The sequence below is a fragment of the Scyliorhinus canicula genome, chromosome 15 (genome assembly GCF_902713615.1).
Source record: "Scyliorhinus canicula chromosome 15, sScyCan1.1, whole genome shotgun sequence".
Lineage (NCBI taxonomy): Eukaryota > Metazoa > Chordata > Chondrichthyes > Carcharhiniformes > Scyliorhinidae > Scyliorhinus > Scyliorhinus canicula.
Window position 1 is genome coordinate 11,759,629 of NC_052160.1, and position 21,787 is coordinate 11,781,415.

At 46.1% G+C, this 21,787-nt stretch overlaps 1 protein-coding gene across 1 annotated transcript in view; it reads left to right on the plus strand.

Moving 5' to 3' along the window:
- grin2aa (glutamate receptor, ionotropic, N-methyl D-aspartate 2A, a) overlaps window positions 1-21,787 on the plus strand; it is a 411,403-nt gene that overhangs the window by 306,764 nt on the left and 82,852 nt on the right. The window contains 2 exon segments of the mRNA XM_038820557.1: window positions 1,643-1,768; window positions 7,185-7,414. Coding sequence (XP_038676485.1) covers window positions 1,643-1,768; window positions 7,185-7,414 — 356 coding nt within the window.

Sequence of the window (21,787 nt, forward strand, 5' to 3'; positions counted from 1 at the left end):
TTATGGCCACGCTGCTCCCGAATAGCAGCTCACCATGGGGTAAGGTGGCGATAGAAGCCAGGAGACTCCGCTCCCGTTATCTACCTGCCTCGCAACGCCTCACGAGATCTAATGCAATCTCGTGAGACGTAGTGATGTAAATCCTGCCCATTGTGGGCGGGATCACTTTTTAGCAAATCTGCATATTAAAGCGAGACTGCTAATCATACTTTAATGTGTAGATTCCCGAGTTACTCGAGGCATGGGATCTATCCCCTTTGCCTCGGAGACCTTGGGCAGGCGCCGTTTGATACTGGTCTCCTGAAACGGAGACCAGATGGAACGGCACTCATGGGGGTCTCCCAGGGGATTGGAGGCACCTAGGTGTTTAGCCTTTGGGCAGGGTGGCACCCTATTATGGCTGGTGCCACCTCGCACCCTGTCAGTGTCAGCCTGGCACTGCCAAGGTGCCAACCTGGTATTTCTTACATGCTGGTGATTGGGCTGGGGGTGCCCTGTGCAGGTGTGTGTGTGTGTGTGGGGGCGGCTTGGGGGGATGTTTGGGGGCCTCGGAGATGGGGGGACACCATTTAAAAACGGCATCCCAATTTCTCACCATACTGAGGAGTTCCGTCGATGCACAATGAGATTGTTCACTTTCCTCCATAAATTACGTGTACAGTGTTTCGGAAAGTTGTCTGTGTGTAGTGTAATAGAATGGCAGGATGCAGGCTCCATTCCCCACTCCACTAACTTCTGATTTTCATTATGACATGTGAGAAAGTATCGAGCAAACAGAACGTTCTTTTCAACAAAGTAGAAAGGAAAAGTTACTTGGAGAGTCATCTACAGATAGCTTTGGTCATATTCTAACGGTGGGTTGTCTCTCCGGATCAGTGACAAAAGCAGAGATCATTCACTCCAAGGGGACAAGTGAAAAAGTTGACTAAAATGAAATGAAAATGAAAATAGCTTATTGTCACAAGTAGGCTTCAAATGAAGTTACTGTGAAAAGCCCCTAGACGCCACATTCTGGCGCTTGTTCGGGGAGACTGGTACGGGAATTGAACCCGCGCTGCTGGCCTTGGTCTGCTTTACAAGCCAGCTATTTAGCCCGCTATGCTAAACCAGACTACATTTACTCTCAAATTTAAAAAAGAAGACTATTTAAACAGCATGTTCAATAACAATAACAACTTGGATTCGTACATCCCTTCAATATAATAAAACATCCAAAAAGGTGTTTTAAGGAGATATTACAAAAGAAATGTGGGATTTTGAAACTTTGCATCATTGTGTAAATGGGAGAATTTATTGTTGATACTTTACTTTCCAGAGTTGAGGATCAAAGTGGGGGGAATGTTCTGTCGCTGCCTGCTGCCTGGTTGGGCTGCCAAATATCCTGCAGTAGATTCTGCTATGAGGGGGCTAGAACATTTTGGCTAAAGTCTTTTTATTTTAAGTAAAACTTTCCAGAATGCCTTGCTGCTATAAGCAGGCAATATACTTTTTAACAGGATGCTGCCATTTATAGGTCTGTGCCGTTCTCTTCTAGCAGTGTTGTGGGGCCAATGTGATGGCATGGTTGTCTTCACAATGCCTTTGTGTTTTATTTTCAATGGATGATTTATGAATTACTTCAAGTTTTATCTTTTTCTTCCAGAGCCCTTCAGTGCTGCTGTATGGGTCATGATGTTTGTCACGTTGCTCATTGTGTCAGCCATTGCTGTTTTTGCATTTGAGTACTTTAGCCCAGTAGGGTATAACAGAAATTTGGCAAAGGGGAGAGGTAAGCTGAATGCTCTTTATCTTGGTTTCATTTTTTTTGTGTTTAGAACTGTGAAAATGAACACATTTCCTTATGTCATCCAGCATTACAAATTACATGGTGGGTGCTGATACATAAATTTTGGGCTGGCATTAGATATTGATGGCATTGTATTCCAACCCTAATGGAGCTCTTGGATTGTGCTAAAAAAAAAGGTCATAATAATGCACACACAAAATTGGTCTTTTGCTTCTCAGGTTTAGGACAGTTCTTGTTTCATTTAATGCTCAGAAACATGAACTAAAAAAAAAACAACTGCCATTAGTACAGTACTGTGCACAATCACAGGAAATCCAAAATGCTTTTCATCCAGTGAGGCACATTTGAAGTGTGGTCACTGTTGTAGGGCAGGAAATGCAGCAGCTATTTTGTGCGCAGCAAGCTCCAACAAACAGCAATGTGATAATTACCAGACAAGGGCTGGAATTTTCCAGCAGCTCTCGCCGGTGGGATCAGAGGACCCTGCCGATGGCGAATCCCTGCTGCCGGTTTCCCGACTGCAGGGCATAGAATGGGAAACCCCGTTGACAGTGGCAGGGTCCTCTGATCCCCTCGCTGGTCATGGCGGGCTGCCTCCGCCACTGCAAAACTACGGCGGCGCTGAAAATCCGACCCAATGTGTTTTGCGATGCTGATTAAGGAATAAATATTGCCCAGGACACTGGCAAGAATTACCTTACTCTCCTTCGAGCTCACACATCTGGCAAGCAGGATTATTATTTGATTAAGATCCGCTGTGGCTTAGTACTAATGCTCTCACCTCTTAGAATGAAAGTTATGGATTCAAATCTCATTCCGGGAACTTCAGTGCAAAATTCAGGCTAATACTCCACAGCACTGCAGGAATACTGCACCGTGAGAAGTGCTGCCTTTTGTTAAACTGAGGATCCGATCTGCCTTCTCAGTCTTCTGTAAAAATTGCTTAATAATGTTTCATAGAAGGGTAGATGAGTTATTTCCGGTGCACCGATTGATAAATAGCGCTCACCAAACATCACTTTTTTATAAAAGCTAAATATCAACACATTGCTGTTTGTTGTTATGTTCAAATTTGCTGTTGTGTTTCTTACATTATGGCAATAACTATTCTTCATAAATACTTCATTGGCTGTAAAGTGCTTTGGGACTTCCTGATGTTGCGAAAGGCACAAACCTTCTCTTCATCATAGTTAAAAAGCAGGCACCCTCCATAAGACCATAAGACATAGGAGCAGAAGTAGGCCATTCGGTCCATCGAGTCTGCTGCACCATTCAATGAGATCATGGCTGAACTGAAATGATAATCCTCAACTCCACTTTCAACCTGTTCCCCATAAACCTTGATTTATTTACTGAGCTACTTGGCTACTGAAAATTATACATTTAGTTTGCAAGCACTGCTGAAAATATTATCAAACATAACACATCCTGTCACTTCCAAACGCTGAACGGTATGTTTTATTCAGAGGGTATCGAGTATTATTCTGAACAGTTTGTTACAATATTCTAAAGTCAAATTAGCCCCATGCTGCCAACAGCTACCTTGTATCTCACGCTGCCATCTGGCTCAGTAATGAAGTATTTGTACTCGTCAGCAAAAGGCAGAGTTTTAAAGGACGAGCTGCATTCCAAAAAGAACAGTCCCGTCTGTAAAATTTTACTGATATTGAAATTAAAAGATATCTTTCCTTAAAGTCTTGTGTGTAAGGTATATCATCTTAAGTAATGTATAAATTAGTTGAAATCTTTGGTAGAAAAAAATTACGCGTGCAGAATTTTAAGACCTGATCACGGCTTCCTTGCGATTCAATGTTATTCTTGTCAGCTTCACTTTTCAACAAATAAATAACCTTATGGAACATTCACTTTTCATGAACAAAGCAGTATGTTCATGCCACAAAAGTATGAAGCAATGATCATCTCCAACTATTTCGTACTCTGTTTTCTGTCCTTTAACCAATCCTTTATCCATGCTACGATATATTCCCAGCCTATTAACTCTTATCTTGTGCAATAACCGTTTGTCTGGAATCTTACTTGATCCCTCTTGAAAATCCAAATATACTACAACCACTGGTCACCCTCTATCTACCCTGTCAATTGCATCCTCAAAAAAACAATAGTAAATTTGTTAAACCTATTCCCTTTTCATAAAACTATATTGACTCTGCCTAATAATATTGTGATATGTGAGTGCCTGTTGCTACTTCTTGAATTATAAATTCCAGCTTGTTTTGACAACTGATGCCAGGCTAATTGATCTGTAGTTCCCTTTGTTCTTGCTCCCTCTGTTGAATAGCAATGTCCCATTTGCGACCTTCCAATCCACTGGCACCAATCCAGAATCTCGGAGATTTTACGAGATCACCAATGGATTGACTCTCCCTGTGACACCTCTTTTAGAATCTCACCATGCAGGCCATCGGGTGGAGGGAATTTGTTGATTTCCAGTCTCATAATTTCTCAAGTACTTTTTCTTTATGAATATTAATTACTTTAAGTTTCTCACTTTCATTAGATCCTTGGTTATCCACAATTTCTGGTATGTATTTTGTGTATCCTGCTACGAAGATAGCCACAAAGGGCAGGAATTTGAACCCCTGCCAGTTCCCCTGGGAACAGAGTGGACAGAAACGAGAAATAGTCCTGCCAGCCAATGTGTCAATTCGCTAACTTCATCCCACCTGCAGGCCATTTTTGCAGGGGCGGCATTGAATGGGAGGTGGTGGTGTAGTGGTATTGTAACTGGTCCAATAATGCAGAGTAATGCTATGGGGACCAAGGTTCAAATCCCAACATGGTAGATGGTGAAATTTGAATTAAATAAAAATCTGGTATTCAAAATCTAATGATGACCATTAAACCACTGTTGTTGTCGTTAAAAACCCATCTGGTTGACTAATGTCCTTTAGGAAATCTGCCATCTTTTCCTGGTCTATAACATGTGACTCCTAACCCACAGCAATGTGGTTGACTCTTTAGAAAAATGCCCTCTGAAATGGCCTCACAAGTCGCTCAGTTGAAGGGTAATAATTGCTAGTTCATCCGGCGATGCCCAGATCCTATGAACAAATTTTTAAAAACCCACTCGCATGTGGCGGGTAGTCCATATGGCTAATTAATGGCCACTTAATGTAAATTAAAGATGGACAACTGGTATTTTCCAGTTGGCCTCCACGATCCTGCAGGTGGCCCTGGCCAGCTTATGGCCAGATTCCTGGTGTCAGACATTTGCAATGTCGGCGGGTGGGGGCTGGAGAAATGAGGGGTGGTGCGAGCATGGGTGCAGTGTCTAAGCAGACATAGAGACACTTGCTGCATGGGGACTACAATCTAGAAGGGGTCTCTCCAAGTCCCCCCCTTATACAACCCCCAACAGTGCCGAAAGTCATTTATTTAATTAACATTTTATAAAGTTAGAGATCTGGGCACTTTGCATTGCTACTTGGGATCCACAGGCAAAAAGCTGCCCAAAATATTTGTTAAATGTCTCTGCCATTTTCTTATTCCCCATTACAATTTCTCCTGTCTCAGCCTCTCAGAGACCCATGTTTATTTTATTACTCTCTTCCTTTTTGCATACTTATAGAGGCGATTATGCTCTGTTTTTATATTTCTGACCATTTTATTCTCATTTTATTTTACAGGCTTCCTCACCATCAAATGCATTTTTATGAAGTAGAAACACCTCAGTTTTACTGAATAATCTGTTAAAATGAAACCTCAGTAATCCTACAAACTCAGTCTATGCTACAAGGCTCCAGTTGAATGGAATTATATGTAGGCTCTACAGATAAATAGAATAAATTTGCTGAATGGCAAGATTATCTCTGACAAATGAAAGCCAGAAGAAAGTGAGACTGACTTCAATTTAAAGAGTGCCTTGCTCCACTTCAGGACATCCCAAAGTACTTTACAGCCAAAGAGCTTTTGATTATATTTTTCCCCTCGTTTTTGTTTCTGTTATCACCTGCACTCTTTGGAAGAGCAAGCAGAAGGTAGAAGGAGGGTGGAAGAAGTTTGCAGTCAGAGCTCTGTTGAGAAAGATTAGGGAGAAGAATGACTGAGTCAGCCAGTCGTGAAGTGCTGCAATGCTAGGGCATTAAAAAAGAAGACAGTGGTAATTCAGAGGCCTAGGCTACTGCCCTGTGTGCATGGGTTCAAATCACATCACAGCAACTGGTGGAATTTAAATTCAGTTAGTTACTAAATCTGAAATATAAAGCTAGTCTCAGCAATAGTGACCATTTTTGCTTGTTGTAAAAACCCATCTGGTTCACTCATGTCCTTAAAGGAAGGAAATCTGCTGTTCCTACCCCGTCTAGTTTACATGTGACTTCAGACCCACAGCAATGTGTTTAACTCTTAACTGCCCTCTGAAGTAGCGTAGCAAGCCACTCAGTTCAAGGGCAATTAGGGATGGACAACAAATGCTGGCCTTGTCAATGAGGCTCACATCCCATTAAAGAATAAATAATTAAAAATATATTTCTTTGAGGAAACAAAGAAAAGAATAATAATTCCTAATATTTAAGGCAGTTATACAGTAGTGGGGTTGTCAGTGAGCATGAAAGTTCTGCCTGCCTTCAAGAATGGCAGTTGAGTTGAAGATGGTTGTTTCCCAATTTAAGGCACATCTTTAGTGTGATCCTAAACATGGCTTCACCTCTTTTTCTTTCTTCAATTCAGCAACCACTGGCATTTCTCGCCTTACTTTTCTTCTTCCATTTTTGTCACATATTGCATCCATACTGTTCAAACTTTATCTTGGAACATTACATTTTCAGGCTGTTCAGTATTCCTTCATTTGCATTTGTTGGATGATTTTATTCCTGTCAAATACACTGCCAGTGATTTATCTTTAATTTTGCAATCACCCATGCTGCTTTCCACCCAGTTTTACTTGGAGGTTCACCTACTTCTATATTAAAGGACTAAGAAAATCAAACCTGTTTCTGCTAATCATTCATCACTGACACAAACTAAATAAAACATTCTCAAAATTAAAGTTATGTATTTATCAAGGAATTATAGACTGCAGTGAGAACTCTGTTTGGAACACTTCCATTTAAGCAGCTTGAAAAGTGAGGAACACTTTGAAAAGGATTTACTAGAAGATTAAAACAGGGAGTGAAAGCTACTAGCAATGTGGGATTCAATGCAATATCTATCTGTGCATATACTTAGCTGTGCAGCAACCTCCTCATGTAAGTGTAAAAGTGCAGGTTCTAAAAGAGCAGCTTGAGAAACAAATTGGAACTAGGGTTATTATGAAACTCTGGTGGCAGAAAGTTTTACACTTGAAACTAACTTCCTTATTTAGTGTTTTGAAAGGTTTATTTTGTAAATCCCGAGCTCCTGGAAAGCATGTGTTCATATATTTGTTCTTTATTTACAGCTCCGCATGGTCCATCATTCACAGTTGGCAAAGCAATATGGCTCCTTTGGGGTTTAGTCTTCAATAACTCTGTGCCTGTGCAGAATCCTAAAGGAACAACTAGTAAAATAATCGTGTCCGTATGGGCCTTCTTTGCTGTAATATTTCTTGCAAGCTACACTGCCAATTTGGCTGCATTTATGATCCAGGAAGAGTTTGTTGACCAAGTGACTGGACTCAGTGATAAAAAGGTAATCATTACTTTCAATATTTATTGGTGTGGTCACCTACTAACCAGAACTGAAGTCCACCACTGAGTGGAAAATGTACCCTCAAATGTTTGTGGACAGATTTACTAATTGATCATAAAGCTTTGCCTATCCTTCTGCAGCACCTTTTGTTGTTGCTGATATGACACAGCAACACTTAGAACCCAAGAAATCCTGATCGGGTCCTGGGTGACTCTCTAGCGGAGTACCGGACGGAAACTGGAAAATGTGGCAGACTTAGTTATGTTGGGATTTCCCCTCATTTCAGCAACTGAGAGATAATCTCTGCACCCACCTCTGCACATCAAGGGGGTACATCTGGGGGAGTTCTTGAGCTAGTCTTTTGCTAGCTGAGATCTTGTGACAATTTCACTAAAGCACTTGAAAGAACCCCAAGCAAAGGTAATTGATCCTGGTGGCAATTAATTGCTTATTTTCTGCTGGAAAATAAATTAATGGAGCTGAAGATTTTGACTCTATCTTCAGCCCAGGAAAGCTTTTTGTCTACCAGCAGGCAGGTGCAGGAGTGGACGGTAGTTTGGGCTAGAGAGCAAGTCTGTTTTCTGCTGCTGTGCCCTCCCATTGTACACATCCTAATTTGCTGGACAGCACCGGTAGAGGAATATTAGACCTCTGGACCAGCATTGGCAGTTCTGTCTTTCACCTGTCTCGGCCCTACAAAATCAGAATTCTCTCCCTAAACCCTTCCAGCTCTCTGCCTCCGTCTCCTTTAAGTACCTCCACAAAACCCATCGGTATTCAGCCCTTCAAATATCTCCAGCTTTTGCTGACGAGGCACCTTGGGAGTGCCTGGCTGGCATCCAGGTGGCACTGCCAGGGTGCCCAGGTGGCACCAGCAATGGCAGGGTACCACCTTGCCCAAACAGCTTGCACTTGGGGGCCTCCAATCCCCTGGGAGAACCCCAATACTGCTGTTCCATCAGACTCCAGTTTGTGGAGACCAGTACTGAACAACGCTCACCTAAGGTCTCTAAGGTGAAGGAGAAAGATCCCACGCTTTCGGTACCTTGGGAGCCTGCACATTAATGTGAGACTAGCTGTCTTACTTCAATATGCAGATTTGCTGAAAAGTGATCACACCCCAATGGGTGTGATTTACATCACGATCCCGCAAGGCGTTGTGAGCCGAGCAGATCCCGGGAGCGGGGCCCTCCGGCTTCTACCGGCCATGTTGCGCCGCAGCAAGCTGCTCTTGGGGTATAGTGTGGCCGTAACATCATGCCCATTCTTTTCACTTACCTATTTAGAATTCCTGAAAGCTAAAGATGTTACAAGGAACTTTCATGAACTTCGTCTTTAGCAGTAGAAAATCACCAGGGGATTGTGAGATTGTTTGTGCCATTGTCTTCGCTGACATAATGAAATCCAAATCTTAGGTGTGCAGCCAGAACAGGTAGAGATCAAAATGGGCCCTGTAGACAGAAGAAAGATAAAAGTGCACGCTTTTGTTTACTCTCCCCCCCCCCCCCCCCCCCTCCCTCCCCACACCAAGTGCCTGCTTTCAGAGCATAATTGGTAAAGGTTCATTAGACCGTCTGCTCAATCTCTCAATTTAAGTATAATAAAAGCAAAATACTGTAGATGTTGGAAAGCTGAAATGGGCCCTGGGCAAAATGCTCTTTTGGAGGGTCAGTGCAGACTCGATGGGCAGAATAACTTCTTCTGCACTGTAGGGATTCTATGCTTCCATTCTCCAATTCAGTGGGGTTTCATTACCTAATGGGTCGCATCCACCTTATACGCTGCTCAACTCTTCTTCCTGACATCTTCTGCTGTTCCCCTCCACTATGTTAAAAGCATAGAACGTTATACCCAAAGGCAATGATGTGGTTTCTCCACAAAAAAACACATTCTGGGTAAGAGGGAGGTAATTAAAGGAGAGAGGGGGGGATGTTGTGGTACCCAACCTGAACCCAATATATGTTATGAAACCAAATGAGACCCCAACAGTTTTTCAATTTGCAAACTGTGAGGAAAGGATATTTTGCTCCAGGAGTGATTCCACTGACACCTAGGGATCTTTGATATTAAACCAAACTTTATTATTAACATAGGATTAACCCCACTAACATCCAAGGAAAAAAACAGCTTTTTAATTAACAGTTAAACAGTTCTTACAAAAAAGAAAGAAAGGTCTTTGAGCTTATTTTCTGATCTACTTCTAAACTTTCAATTAAGCAAAATCCACACATACAGGTGAAATGCCATTTATTAATAAAACTAACACTCAGTTGCTTACAGATTTATTCACATAGTCCTTGGGAGAGAAGCTTTCAGAGATTAATCTGAGAAACACACCTCCTTTCCTCAGAAACCAGAGAACTCTAAAAATAACAGGGCTTAAAACTAAACTACAAACAGACCCAGCCTCCCATGAGTGACATCACAACAAGCCTCGTTATTAACCCCTTAATCTAATTTTTAGCAGACATGTAGGGCGCGATTCTCCGCTCCCCACGTGGCGTGGGAGAATCGCGGGAGGGCCCCCCGACAAAATTCATGCCAGCCTCGCGCCCCCCGCGATTCTACCCCCCCCCCCCCTCCCCCGCGCTCGGAAGAACCGTTTTTCACGGCGAACGGCGATTCTCCGACCCGGATGGGCCGAGCGGCCTGCTGTTCACGGCCGTTTCACGATGGCGGCAAACACACCTGGGCGCTGCCGTCGTGAAACGGGAGTGAGAAGCCAGTTTGGGGCTTTTAGGTGGCCTAGAAAGGAAAGAGGACCACGACTGTGCTCGGAAGGGGACAGGCCCGCGATCGGTGCCCACCGATCGTCAGGCCGGCGTCTTGCGGGGCGGCTGAGGGAAAGACGGCCACCGCGCATGCGCAGGTTCGTGCAGTCAGTGTCATGACATCAGCCGCGCATGCGTGGGTTGGAACCGGCCAACCTGCGCATGCGCGGCTGACGTCATTAGGCGCGCCGGCCGCATCATTCTCGGCGCGACGCCCCCACGGCCGAGATTTACGGAGCGCTGCTCCTAGCCCCGCCGGGAGGGGAGAATAGGGGCGAGGAGCGGCCTCCGAGGCTGTCGTGAAACTCGGCCGAGTTCACGATGGCCCTCCCGATTTTTCCCGGGAGCGGAGAATTCCACCCATAATCTGGATACCTCCAACCTAAATTCTTTTAATAACATTACTGCAACAGACTAATAAAACAATATATAGAAAACACTTCCTACATTCAGCGAGGGTGAAAATTTCCTGTTGGTCTCATACTGTCAGAAATAGTGAGAAAGCAGTTCAGGTGAATGCCAAAATATCATTCCAGAAATCACTTGTGCAATTCCCCATGCTCTTCAAGCTCAGGAACCTTTACTTGTTTGTCTGGGCTGATCCTGTCATCACCCCAGCAATTTTCAGCTGAAGTTGTCCAGAGTGCTTTGTGAGTGTGAATGAGAAATTCAAGATTTGGCCGATTGTCAGAAAATAAGAAACTTAGGATGGGGGGGTGGGGGGGGGGGCGCGGTAAGTGCATGGAATTTGGAAACAAAACAATGGCTTTAGGGCCATTTTCTTGCCATGTAAATCTTACATGCCTTGTTTTTGCCCTGAAACTATGCTGAAAATAGCGTTGAACCCCCCCCCCCCCCCCCCGGCTATCTTTTGTATATTTCCCAAATGAGGACACAATTTCTGCTGGCCCATTTCAATATTCCGTGATACACCATTTAGAAAATTTCTCATTACATTTTTTGGTGCTCCAGCCCTTGAAGGGAAATTTCAACTGATCTCGAAGAATGCAGCAATTCTCTTTGCAGCCTTTGCTGTAGCTAATCATCTAGCGGCTCAATTTTGACATTTCTGGATTCAGTTTGACCCATTTGAAGCATTGTTATGAGCAGATAGAGCTTATCTGTTGTACTGTGCTGTATGTAGCCTGATGCTGCAGTGTCTGCAATTTCCTGTTGTGACAATGATGAATTGCTCTGTTTAGTTGGGCAGCATAGCTCAACTGCAGCACTTCTTTTTATTAAAAAACCTACTTGAGGCACTAAGGTTTCAGCAGATAGGTTTGAAGCCTGTGAAAATTTGTATGTTTCTCAGATAAAATACTGGATAGCAGTGTGATCATACGTGCTTGCACTCTGACTCACAGGAGCAGTGTTCGGCTTGATGTATCCTTGTACCATTGAGAGTAGTGTCAACTATACAGTAGGCACTTGATGATATTAGGGAGGGAATTCAGAGAGTGCAAGACTGGCCCAGAGTGACTCACAGACATCCCGGTACATCTCCTTGCAGTGGCTGAAAAGATTAGCAATGGCATGAGGGCTTGCGAGAAGTTAATCTTCTTTATTAGACAATGCAATGGGCAGTGTGGAAAATTCAAAAGGAGAATAAAAACATATGAATAACAGGAGGAATTAGAAGGAGGTTGCCATTTCAAAGAACTACATGCAAATTTAAAAGGCTGAGGAAAATATTGGGTCCGATTTCCCACCCCGTTACGCCCGGAGCCGATTCTATTGTGCTCGATGCATAGCGGGCAAATTGGTTTTTCGCTGGGTGCCAAGGCGAGTGCGATGCACCCGAGCAGCTACACCTGACACGATCTGGATCACGCCCTCAAGTGTGAAGGGACCCTTTAATTAGGGGGTCTCTGGTGAGGGTCTCTTTAATTAGATGGCCTGCTGATCTCCAAGAACACCTGACCACCACCACCCCGCCTGAACGTACTATGGGAGTGTCCCCGGTGTGCATAAAATACCACCCTGACACCCTGGCAGTTCTCTGCCAGATGGCAGTACCAAGTGGGAGTTTTGGCAGTACCAGCCTTGCATTCAGGTGGCACTGCAAGGGTGCCAGGATGGCAGTGCCAAGGTGCCAGGCTGGCACTAGCAGTGCCAGGGCACCACCCTGCCCAAAGGCCATGCAGCTGGGAGACCCCCACAAGTGCTATTCCGTCTGGTCCCCGTTTCTGGGCCAGTACCAAATGGCACTTGTCCTAGGTCTGCAAGGGGACTGTGATGTGATATCAAGGCCCTCAGCCATGATCGACGCTGAATGAGCCATGCCTTGGACACCACCACTCTTGACATTGACGTTGTGCTTCAGGTTTTTTACTGTGGTTGCCACCTTAGCAGTGTAGTCTCGGTGCCACGCATTGCCGGCGCCATCTCCTGCGCCCCTAGCCTTTGGACTCTTCAATCGGCTATGAACTCGCCGGAGTGTCCCTGACATCCCCTCCTGATTCTCATGGCCATTCCATCGCGTCTGCACCAGCTCCGGGACAAGCTTGCCCAGAGGCTCAGCATCTGCCTGGGACCTAGCTGAGTCCTGGGATCCAGCAGACCTCCACATAATGCGCATCAGCAACTGTGTTCTGCTTACCAAATTGTGCCCCAGAAGCCTGTCCCCTGATGTCTCCTACGAGGTGTGTGTCTCTGCGCTGGTGGAAAGTGGGGGTGATATCTGTGATGTTTGATAGTGGTCTCCTCGGAGCTCTCTTCCGAAGTGTTCCTTGGGTGGCGGGTCAGGGGTCAACCCCTGACGATCTGGCCTCATCAGGTGGAGATCCTGTGAGAGATTGGACACGTGGTCAGTGAGAGAGAAGGATCATTTGATCTGACATGAACAACTCACATGAGACAGGTCTTCTTCTGAAGGGGCGGTGGATCCTCACCTCTGTGGTGCAGGCCAGCCTAGCTGTCGGTGACCGCACTCTCCTCGACCAACCCCGCAATCACCAAGGCCTGTTCCTCATGGGGAGTGAGGACTCTGATGTCCAAAAACGTGTCGCCCGTCTGGGCCATTTCCTACCTGTTATTGGCCAACTTCTCCTGTGTGGACAAAGAGGGGGCATCGTGAATGCTTGATGCATCAGGGGGATTCTATGACAGTTGGCATATGGGGGCACTGCTGCTGGGCATGGACATCCTTGCCCAGAGGGCCATGCTGGTGGGTACCAGGATGTACTGACGGTGATATACTGTGGGGGTGGGGGTATTGGTGGCCAGGGATGTGGCAGGTGGGACTGATGCCGGGGGCTGATGTTAATTTACTTTTGCAGCCTGGTGGAGATCGTTGGTCTTCTTCTGCCATTGGACAGCGTTAACTGACGCCCGCTGCCACTGCCTCCCAGGCGCCATTGGCGGCCCTGTTACAGGTCCCCCGACACACTCGGAAGAACAGGGTGTCCCGTCTCGCCTCCATGGTGTCCAGAAGCCTGGCAAGATCGGTGTCCCCGAAGCCTGGAGCTGGTCTATGTGATACCACGATCGCGGGCTGTCTGGGAGTGAGTTTGGAGGGAACGTTTATGAGCAGCTCCCACTTGTTAACAGGGAGCTGCTGGGCAAGGTTCCGGCGAATCAGCTGGCAGGACAGCCAGTTCTGCCGTGAAGCTTGATGGGGATCAATTTCGGCACTGAATGAGGTCTCGCTGGCTCAGCTGTCAGGAACCACCCGGGAAGTCGTGCCTGATATGACACTTAGAACCTTTCCTGTTAAATCGCGTCCATAGATTTTAAGACCAGGGAATTTATGCTGGAACTGTATAAAACATTGGTTAGGCCACAGATGGAGTATTGTGTGCGGTTAGGAATCTACATTAGAGGAGGGATGTGATATCACAGGAAAGGGTGCAGAGGAGATTTACCAGGATGTTGCCAGGGCTGGAGAGTTTTAACTATGAGGAGAGATTGGATAGACTGGAGTTGTGCAGCCAGAGTTGTTGCTGGTCAGGACAGGGTTTATTGCTGATTGTCCTTGAGAATGTGCTGGTGAGCTGTCTTCTTGAGTCCAACAGAAGTACTTCCACAGTGCTATTGGGAAGGGAGTTCCAGCATTCTGACCCAGCGACACTCAAGGAATGGCGATATAGTTCCAAGTCAGGATGGTGCTTAGCTTGGAGGGGAAGTTGAGATTCCCATGTATCTGCTGGGTGGTGTTCCCAAGCATCTGCTTTCCTTGTCCTTCTAAGTGGTAGAGGTTGTGGGTTTGGGAGGTGCTATTGAAGGAGCCTTGGTAAGTTGCTACATTTGTAGATGATACACATGACTGCCACTGTGTGCGGTGTCCCCACTTCTGATCTTATAATGGAGGAATGTTCATTGATGAAGCAGCTGAAAGTGGTTGTGCCTTGGACACAACTCTGAGGAACTCCTGCAGTGATGTGCTGGGACTGAGATGGTTGACCTACGACAACCACAACCATCTTCCTTTGTGCCAAGTATTATAATGATATGCATAAGCAATTCTGTGTGATAATATGTTAGACCTCCAACCAGCAGCTGGCAGTAGAACTACACCACATGACACTGCAACCTTGAGGATTCTGAATGAGAAGTCATCGTGGATAAGTGTATTAGCTCTCATATTCTAGTTGTGAACAGTTTACAGTTCGTTAGTAGTATTAGTATTGTTTTCCACCCACATTATTGTAATTTTATAAATCTTAACTAGTCAGAACTAGACTTTCTTTGGTGCACTGACTCAATCATTGCATTGCACTAGAACGTTACAGATATGACTCAAATGAACAAAGAGCTTTGCCCCTTATTCCCATTGACTCCAGTTTTGCTACATCGCCTTGATACCACATTCGATCAAAAGCTGCTGTGATGTCAAGATCGGTCACTGTCACCTCATCTCTGGAATTTCACACTTTTATTCATGTTTGGACCAAGGTTGTAATGAGGTCAGGAGCTGAGTGGTCCTGGTGGAACCCAAACTGAGCAGGTTATTGTTGAGTGAGTGTTGCTAGATAGCAGTGTCAATGACACTTATTTGGTGATTGTCGAGAGTGGATTGTTGGTGTAGTAATTGGCCAGGTTGGATTTGACCTGCTTTTATGGAAAGGAGTGACCTGCAGTATTTCCACATTGCCAGATAGATGCTAGTGTTGTAGCAGTATTAGAACAGTTTGCAAAGGATTTAATTAATTCTGGAGCACAAGTCTTTTGTCCCATTGCCATTATATTGCAAGGGCCCATAGCCTTTCCGCTATCCAGTGCCTTCAGCCATTTCTTGATATCCAGATGTATTGAGTCAAATTGTGCACAACCAGACTGGCGTCTGTGATGCTGGGAACCACAGGATGAGGCTGAGATGGACCATCCACTCGGCACTTCTAGCTGAAGATTGTTACAAATGTTTCAGCCTTGTCTTTTGCACTGATGTGTGGGGTCTCATTAGTGAGGATGGGGATATTTGTGGAGCTTCCTCCTTAAATTGTTTGTTTAATTGTCCACCGCCATTCATGACTGGATATGGCACAACTGCAGAGCTTAGATCTGATCCATTGGTTGTGGGATTGCGTAGCTCTGTCTATCTCATGCTGTTTCTGCTGTCTGGCATGCATGTAGTCCTGTGATGTAGCTTCACCAGGTTGACACTTCGATTTTAGCAGGATCAGTGCCATATGTCCTCTTGTACTGTTCATTGAACCAGGGCTGATCTCCTGGCTTAAAAGTAATGGTAGAGTGGGGGATATGCAGGGCCATAAGATTATACATTATGGCTGTATACAATTCTACTGCTTCTGATGGCCCACAGCGCATCATAGATGCCAGTTTTGAATTGCAAGATCTGTTCGAAATCTATCCCATTTCGCACATTAGTAGTGCCACCCAACATGATGGAGGGTTTCCTCAATGTGAAAATCGAACTTCATCTCCATAAGTACCATGTGGTAGTCACTTCTATCAATAATGTCATGGACAGATGCATTCCAAACATATAGATTTGTAAAGATGAGGTAAAGTGGGGTTTTCCCCTCTTATTGGCTCCCTCAACATCTGCCATAGAGTAGCAGTTATGTCCTTAAGGGCTCGGCCAGCTCGCTCAGTAATGGTGGTACCGAATCACTCTTGGTGACGGACATTGACGTCTCCCACCCAGGGTACATCCTGTGACCTTGTCACCCTCAGTGCCTCTTCCAGCTGGTGTTCAATATGTAGGATTATTGATTCATCAACTGAGGGTGGGGTGAGGGGGGGGGGGGGGGGGGGGTGGAAGGTGGTAACCAGCGGGAAGATTAACCTGATGCCATGAAACTTCAGAGTGGGCATTTAACCACGTTACTGAGATTCTGGAGTCAGGTGTAGGCCAGACCAGGTAAGGATGGCAGATTTCCTTCCAAAGGACATTAGTAAATCAGATGGGTTTTAACAACAATCAAGAATGGTTTTATGGTTACCATTACCGAGACTAACTTTCAGTTCCAGATTTATTGATTGAGTTTAAATTCCATCAGCTGCTGTGTTAGAATAAAGAGCCCTCCAGAGTGTAGAAGTTATGCCTATAATTGGATTGCATAATCTTGCAATATCATCAGTTGGCTAAAACATAATGCCGATGCAGAGAGATAACATTAGACAAATAAAATGTAGAATTTACAATGCTGCAATAGCCAGTCAAAGCATTGATTATTAATAATAATAATAATAATAATAATCTTTATTGTCACAAGTAGGCTTACATTAACATGGCAATGAATGTGAAAATCCCCTCGTCGCCACATTCCGGCGCCTGTTCGGGATTAGAATCTTACTGTGATTTATATTCATTGTCACAAAATTATGGCATTCTAAAGGCAGGAAGAGGGTTCAATGACATATTAAAAATTTACTATGAAGAAAAATGTTACTGACACACATGTTATTTGAAATGATTTATTGGATTTTAGAAGCCATGAGCGCAATTTTCCCAAAAATGACAAAGTGTCAATTCAGGCGCGAGAGCCAGTGCGATTCCTGCCAGCTCAGCTGTCGCAAAACTCATCGTGATCTTCCCACAATCAATGGACTCCCATATGAAACACGGTGAGCTGGAGACCCCAGGTGTCTGGTTCACCCGACCTAGCAGTCAGCTGTGCACTGCTAACAAGGAGGAGCTACATTTAAATGGCCCCTCTGCACTCACTCTCAGTCAAGCCAGAAGGATGACAGCACGGAGACCTGCTCCTCGCTTCCTGGAGGGAGACCGGAACAGGCTTCTAGATGCTGTGGATGAGAGGCGGGGCACCCTCTCCCCTTGTGAGGGTTGGAGACCCCAAAGTAGCATGACTAATCCCACTTGCAATGCGGTGGCAGCTGCAGTCCAATACTGAAAGAAAATGAATGACCTCCTACGAGCTGCAAGGGTGAGTTACCACCTGTCTCCTCCTGGCATCAATCCTGTCTGTCACCCCTGGTATGACATCATTAATCCACTCACTGCCATCCCACAGCCTCCCAAAACCTGACCCCTCAGAACACCATGGAACTCCTCATCACAACCCATTCCTGTCTAGGCACGGTGCCCACATATCCCACTTGCTGCAGACCACTGGCCCACCAGGTGTTCGGCACACAATGTCCTCTTTGCGTCCCCGTGTTAGAAGGTAACCCATAATAAAATGGAGAGGGAAAAGATGGGTGGGGAGGTGTCTGAGTTACGACTCCTCACCCCCTATGAAGAAAGGGCGATGGAAATCGCAAGGGAGGACGAGGAGCGGGCCATGACTGACTGTGAAGAGAAGTGAGGATCCACTGCACCTTCATGCATATGACCGATCTCAAGTGAGACCCCATGAGACTCACAGTGACAGACATCCTGGAGTCACTGCTTCTTCACTCAATGAACACTTGGTCTTGTCCCTTTCCTCCCATGGAGCAGTGGGACAAAGAAATGTACCCCCGACCCTCACTCGGACATGAGCCCGGGAGTCAGCAGACAGACAAGAGTCAGACATAAGCCGAACCTGAGGAGCATCACAGCTTATCTCTCATCTCCCTGCCTTGACAAGCGACGCACTCACACCGCCAATCCAGGCCCATCATCCTGGTGTGATGTCAAAGACACATTCGGAGGAAGGGGGTAAGATTTTGGGGGGGTGGGGGGAGTGTTTTGGGAGGGATATGGTGTGTGGGGGGCGGGGTGTCGGTGGTGGAGCTGCCAGACACCAAGCTTCCCAATCCGACAATCTGGATACCATCAGGGCCTCCCTGGTCCTCATGGCCTGTGGCCACCCTGAGCTTGTCCTCCATCCTCTGGGTCCTCCTGTGACTCATCCTCCATTCCTTTCTGGTCCTCCTCCTCATCAGAGGAAGCAGTTGTTCCTCCAGTTCCTCCTCCTCCAGAATGTCACCCTCCTGCTGCGCTAGGTTATGGAGGGCACAGCAAACCAAAACAATACGGGAGACACTCTGGGGGCTTTATTGAAGAGCACCGCCAGAGCGCTCCAGGCAGTGGAATCGTATATTCAGCAGCCCAATGCACCTTTCAGACCTTGTCCAGGTAGCACTCTGAGCCTTATTATAACACGACTCCACCTCAGTCTCTGGCCTCCACGCTGGCGTCAACAGTCATAATCTCTTTGGGTAGCCCTGTAATGTACTCCGATTGACAAAAAGCATTTGATAAAGTACCACACAAAAGTCGACTTAATGGTGTTGGTGATAGTATATTAGCATGGATAGAGGATTGGCTAATTGATAGAAGATAGAGAGCTGGGAAAAGGGTGGCATTTTCAGGATGGTAACCTGTACCTCGTGAAGTGCTACAGGGATCCATGCTGGGGCCACAATTATATAAATCAATCACTTGGATGAGGGAAGTGAATGCATTGTTGCCAAGTTTGAGGATAACACAAAGTCTACAGAGGGATATAGACAGGTTAGATGAGTGGGCAAAAACTTGGCAGGTGGAATATAATGTAGGGAAATGGGACATTATGCACTTTGGTAGGAAGAATAAAAGCTGAATATTATTGAAATGTAGAAAGACTGCAGAAAATTGCAGCACAGAGGGATTGGGGGTCCTCCTGCACAAATCACAAAAAGCTAGCATGTAAATTCAGCAGGGAATTGGAAAGACAAATGGAACGTTGGCCTTTATTTTAAAGGGAACGGAGTATAAAAATAGGGAAGTTCTGCTACATATATACATGCCACCAGTTAGACCATGGAATACTGTGAATAGTTTTGGTCCCCTTATCTATGAGGAGATATGCTTGTACTGAAGGCAGCCCAGAGGAGGTTCACTAGGTTGATTCTGGGTTTGGAGGCATTTTCTTCTGACAAAAGGTTAAGTAGGTTTGGCCTGTACTAATTGGAGTTTAGAAGAGTGAGGGGCGACCTTGTTGAGATATATCAGATTCTCAGGGTGCTTGGCAGGGTAGATGCTGAGATTGTTTCCCCTTGTGGGAGAGTCTAGGACCAGAGGGCATCATCTCAGACTAAGGAGTTGCCCATTTAAAACAGGGGTGAGAAGGAATTTATCCTCTCTGTGGAATTCTTTACCCCAGAGAGCTTTAGAGGCTGGGTCATTAAGTATGTTCAAGGCTGAGATAGACAGCTTTTTGATCAGTAAAGGAATCAAGGGTTACGGAGATAAGGCGGGGAAGTGGAATTGAGAATAATATCAGATCAGCCTTGATCTCATTGGATGGCCGAAGCAGACTCAATGAGCCAAAGGCCTGCTTCTCCTCCTATGCCTTATGGTCTTATGATCTTGTCCCCACAAGCCATCCTAGCAGCCTGGGGGTGGTCCTTGAAGACACCGGAGATCTCTGAGGGTCCCTGGAGTAGCTATCATGTAAGCTTCCTGTACACACATAGATATCATAGAATTTACAGTGCAGAAGGAGGCCATTCAGCCCATCGAGTCTGCACCGGCTCTTGGAAAGAGCATCCTGCCCAAGGTCAACAACTCCACCCTATCCCCATAACCCAGTAACCCCACCCAACACTAAGGGCAATTTTGGACACTAAGGGCAATTTATCATGGCCAATCCACCTAACCTGCACATCTTTGGACTATGGGAGGAAACCGGAGCACCCGGAGGAAATCCACGCACACACGGGGAGGATGTGCAGACTCCGCGCAGACAGTGACCCAAGCCGGAATCGAACCTGGGACCCTGAAGCTGTGAAGCGATTGTGCTATCCACAATGCTACCGTGCTGCCTCATGCATGATGTTGAGGCAGTGGTCGCACATGAGTTGGACATTCAGGGAGTGGAATCCCCTTCAGTTGATGAAGGGCACTCCCTAATGCCATGGTGCTCTTAAGGTGACATGTGTTCCATCTATCACCCCTGGACCCGAGACATCCTAGTGATGGTGGTGAATCCTGCGGGCCAGGCATCTTGGTGGGCCTGGCCCAGATTGAAGTGGATGTAGTCAGAAACCTGGGCATACAGAGCCTCTGTCACCTCTCAGATGCATTCCTACGAATGAGAAATGCCACACAAGTCCCCACTCGAGTCCTGAAATGACCCTGTAACAAAAAGGTTCAGGGCCATAGGCAACAGCTGTCCGCCCCCTCCCTGAGGTGCCAGGTCTGCAAGGACTTGGCAGAGGTGCCACACTGTCTCGATGGTCAACCGGAGTCTTCGGCGACACAGGGTGTCCAACAGCTTGTTGAAGGACAAGCTGGTCCTGTACACCCGGGGTCTCCTTCTCTGCTATCTTCTGCACCCCTCATCGGCCTGATGGGCTGCTGGGATTTGAGCCTGACCAACCTGCTGTTCTGCCACAGGTTCTGGCCTGGGTTACCAACGTTGGAATCGGCGCCGTCTGTCTGCCTCCAAATCTGTAATCAGGATGATTGTCAGCTCCACTGGCTCCATCTCAATACAACTCAATAAACTGGGAGGAATGGGAGTAGGAGAGAAAGAGACAGTTAGGTCATACATCCCGCGACCCTCAATCCCTCCCAACACCGTTTGTACTCATGATTCGGGAGGCTGACAACCCTACACCATCTCCAGTGGCCAGCGCCACCTCTATTACCTGCTGCCCAGAACACATTGTTGCTTCAATAGCCACTGTCACTGCCCATGTCCCTTCATAGTCACCAACATGCTCGCATCTGGTTGTTCCCTCAACAGCAGTGGGCTTCAACATGTGTTGTGGCACATCGGCACCCATGTGCACCTTAAAGGCTCCTGGATCCCCCAGTGCAGTCGAGTGGCCCACTTCGGCAAGGTGCTAGGCTCGCCCTCCTAATGCCTGGCACCCAACCTTCAATCCTTAAGGATTGAACCCCTATCCCTGATTTGGAGAGTTAGGGCAGCTGAGAGTGGTGAAGGATAAATGATAATGGCCAATTGGTTAGACGAGCATGACTCACAAGAATGTACAATAAGAAGTCTAACTACTGCAGGTTAACACAAGAATGTAAGAAGGCACAAAAGAACTCTAAGAGGCAGAGAAGGGTAACACTAATAGGCACTGTGGATATTCAGGGTTGGACATCCCCTGATCTTATTTCTGTCATGCCTTTAAACTTAATACACCCGGGCAGCCATTGCATGACATACGACTTAAAGCCCGACAACGCAGCCAGGCCCCAGGTGTGCAATTTAGGATGCTCTTGAGAATTAATGGGGTGTAAAATGCAGTGCAAGCA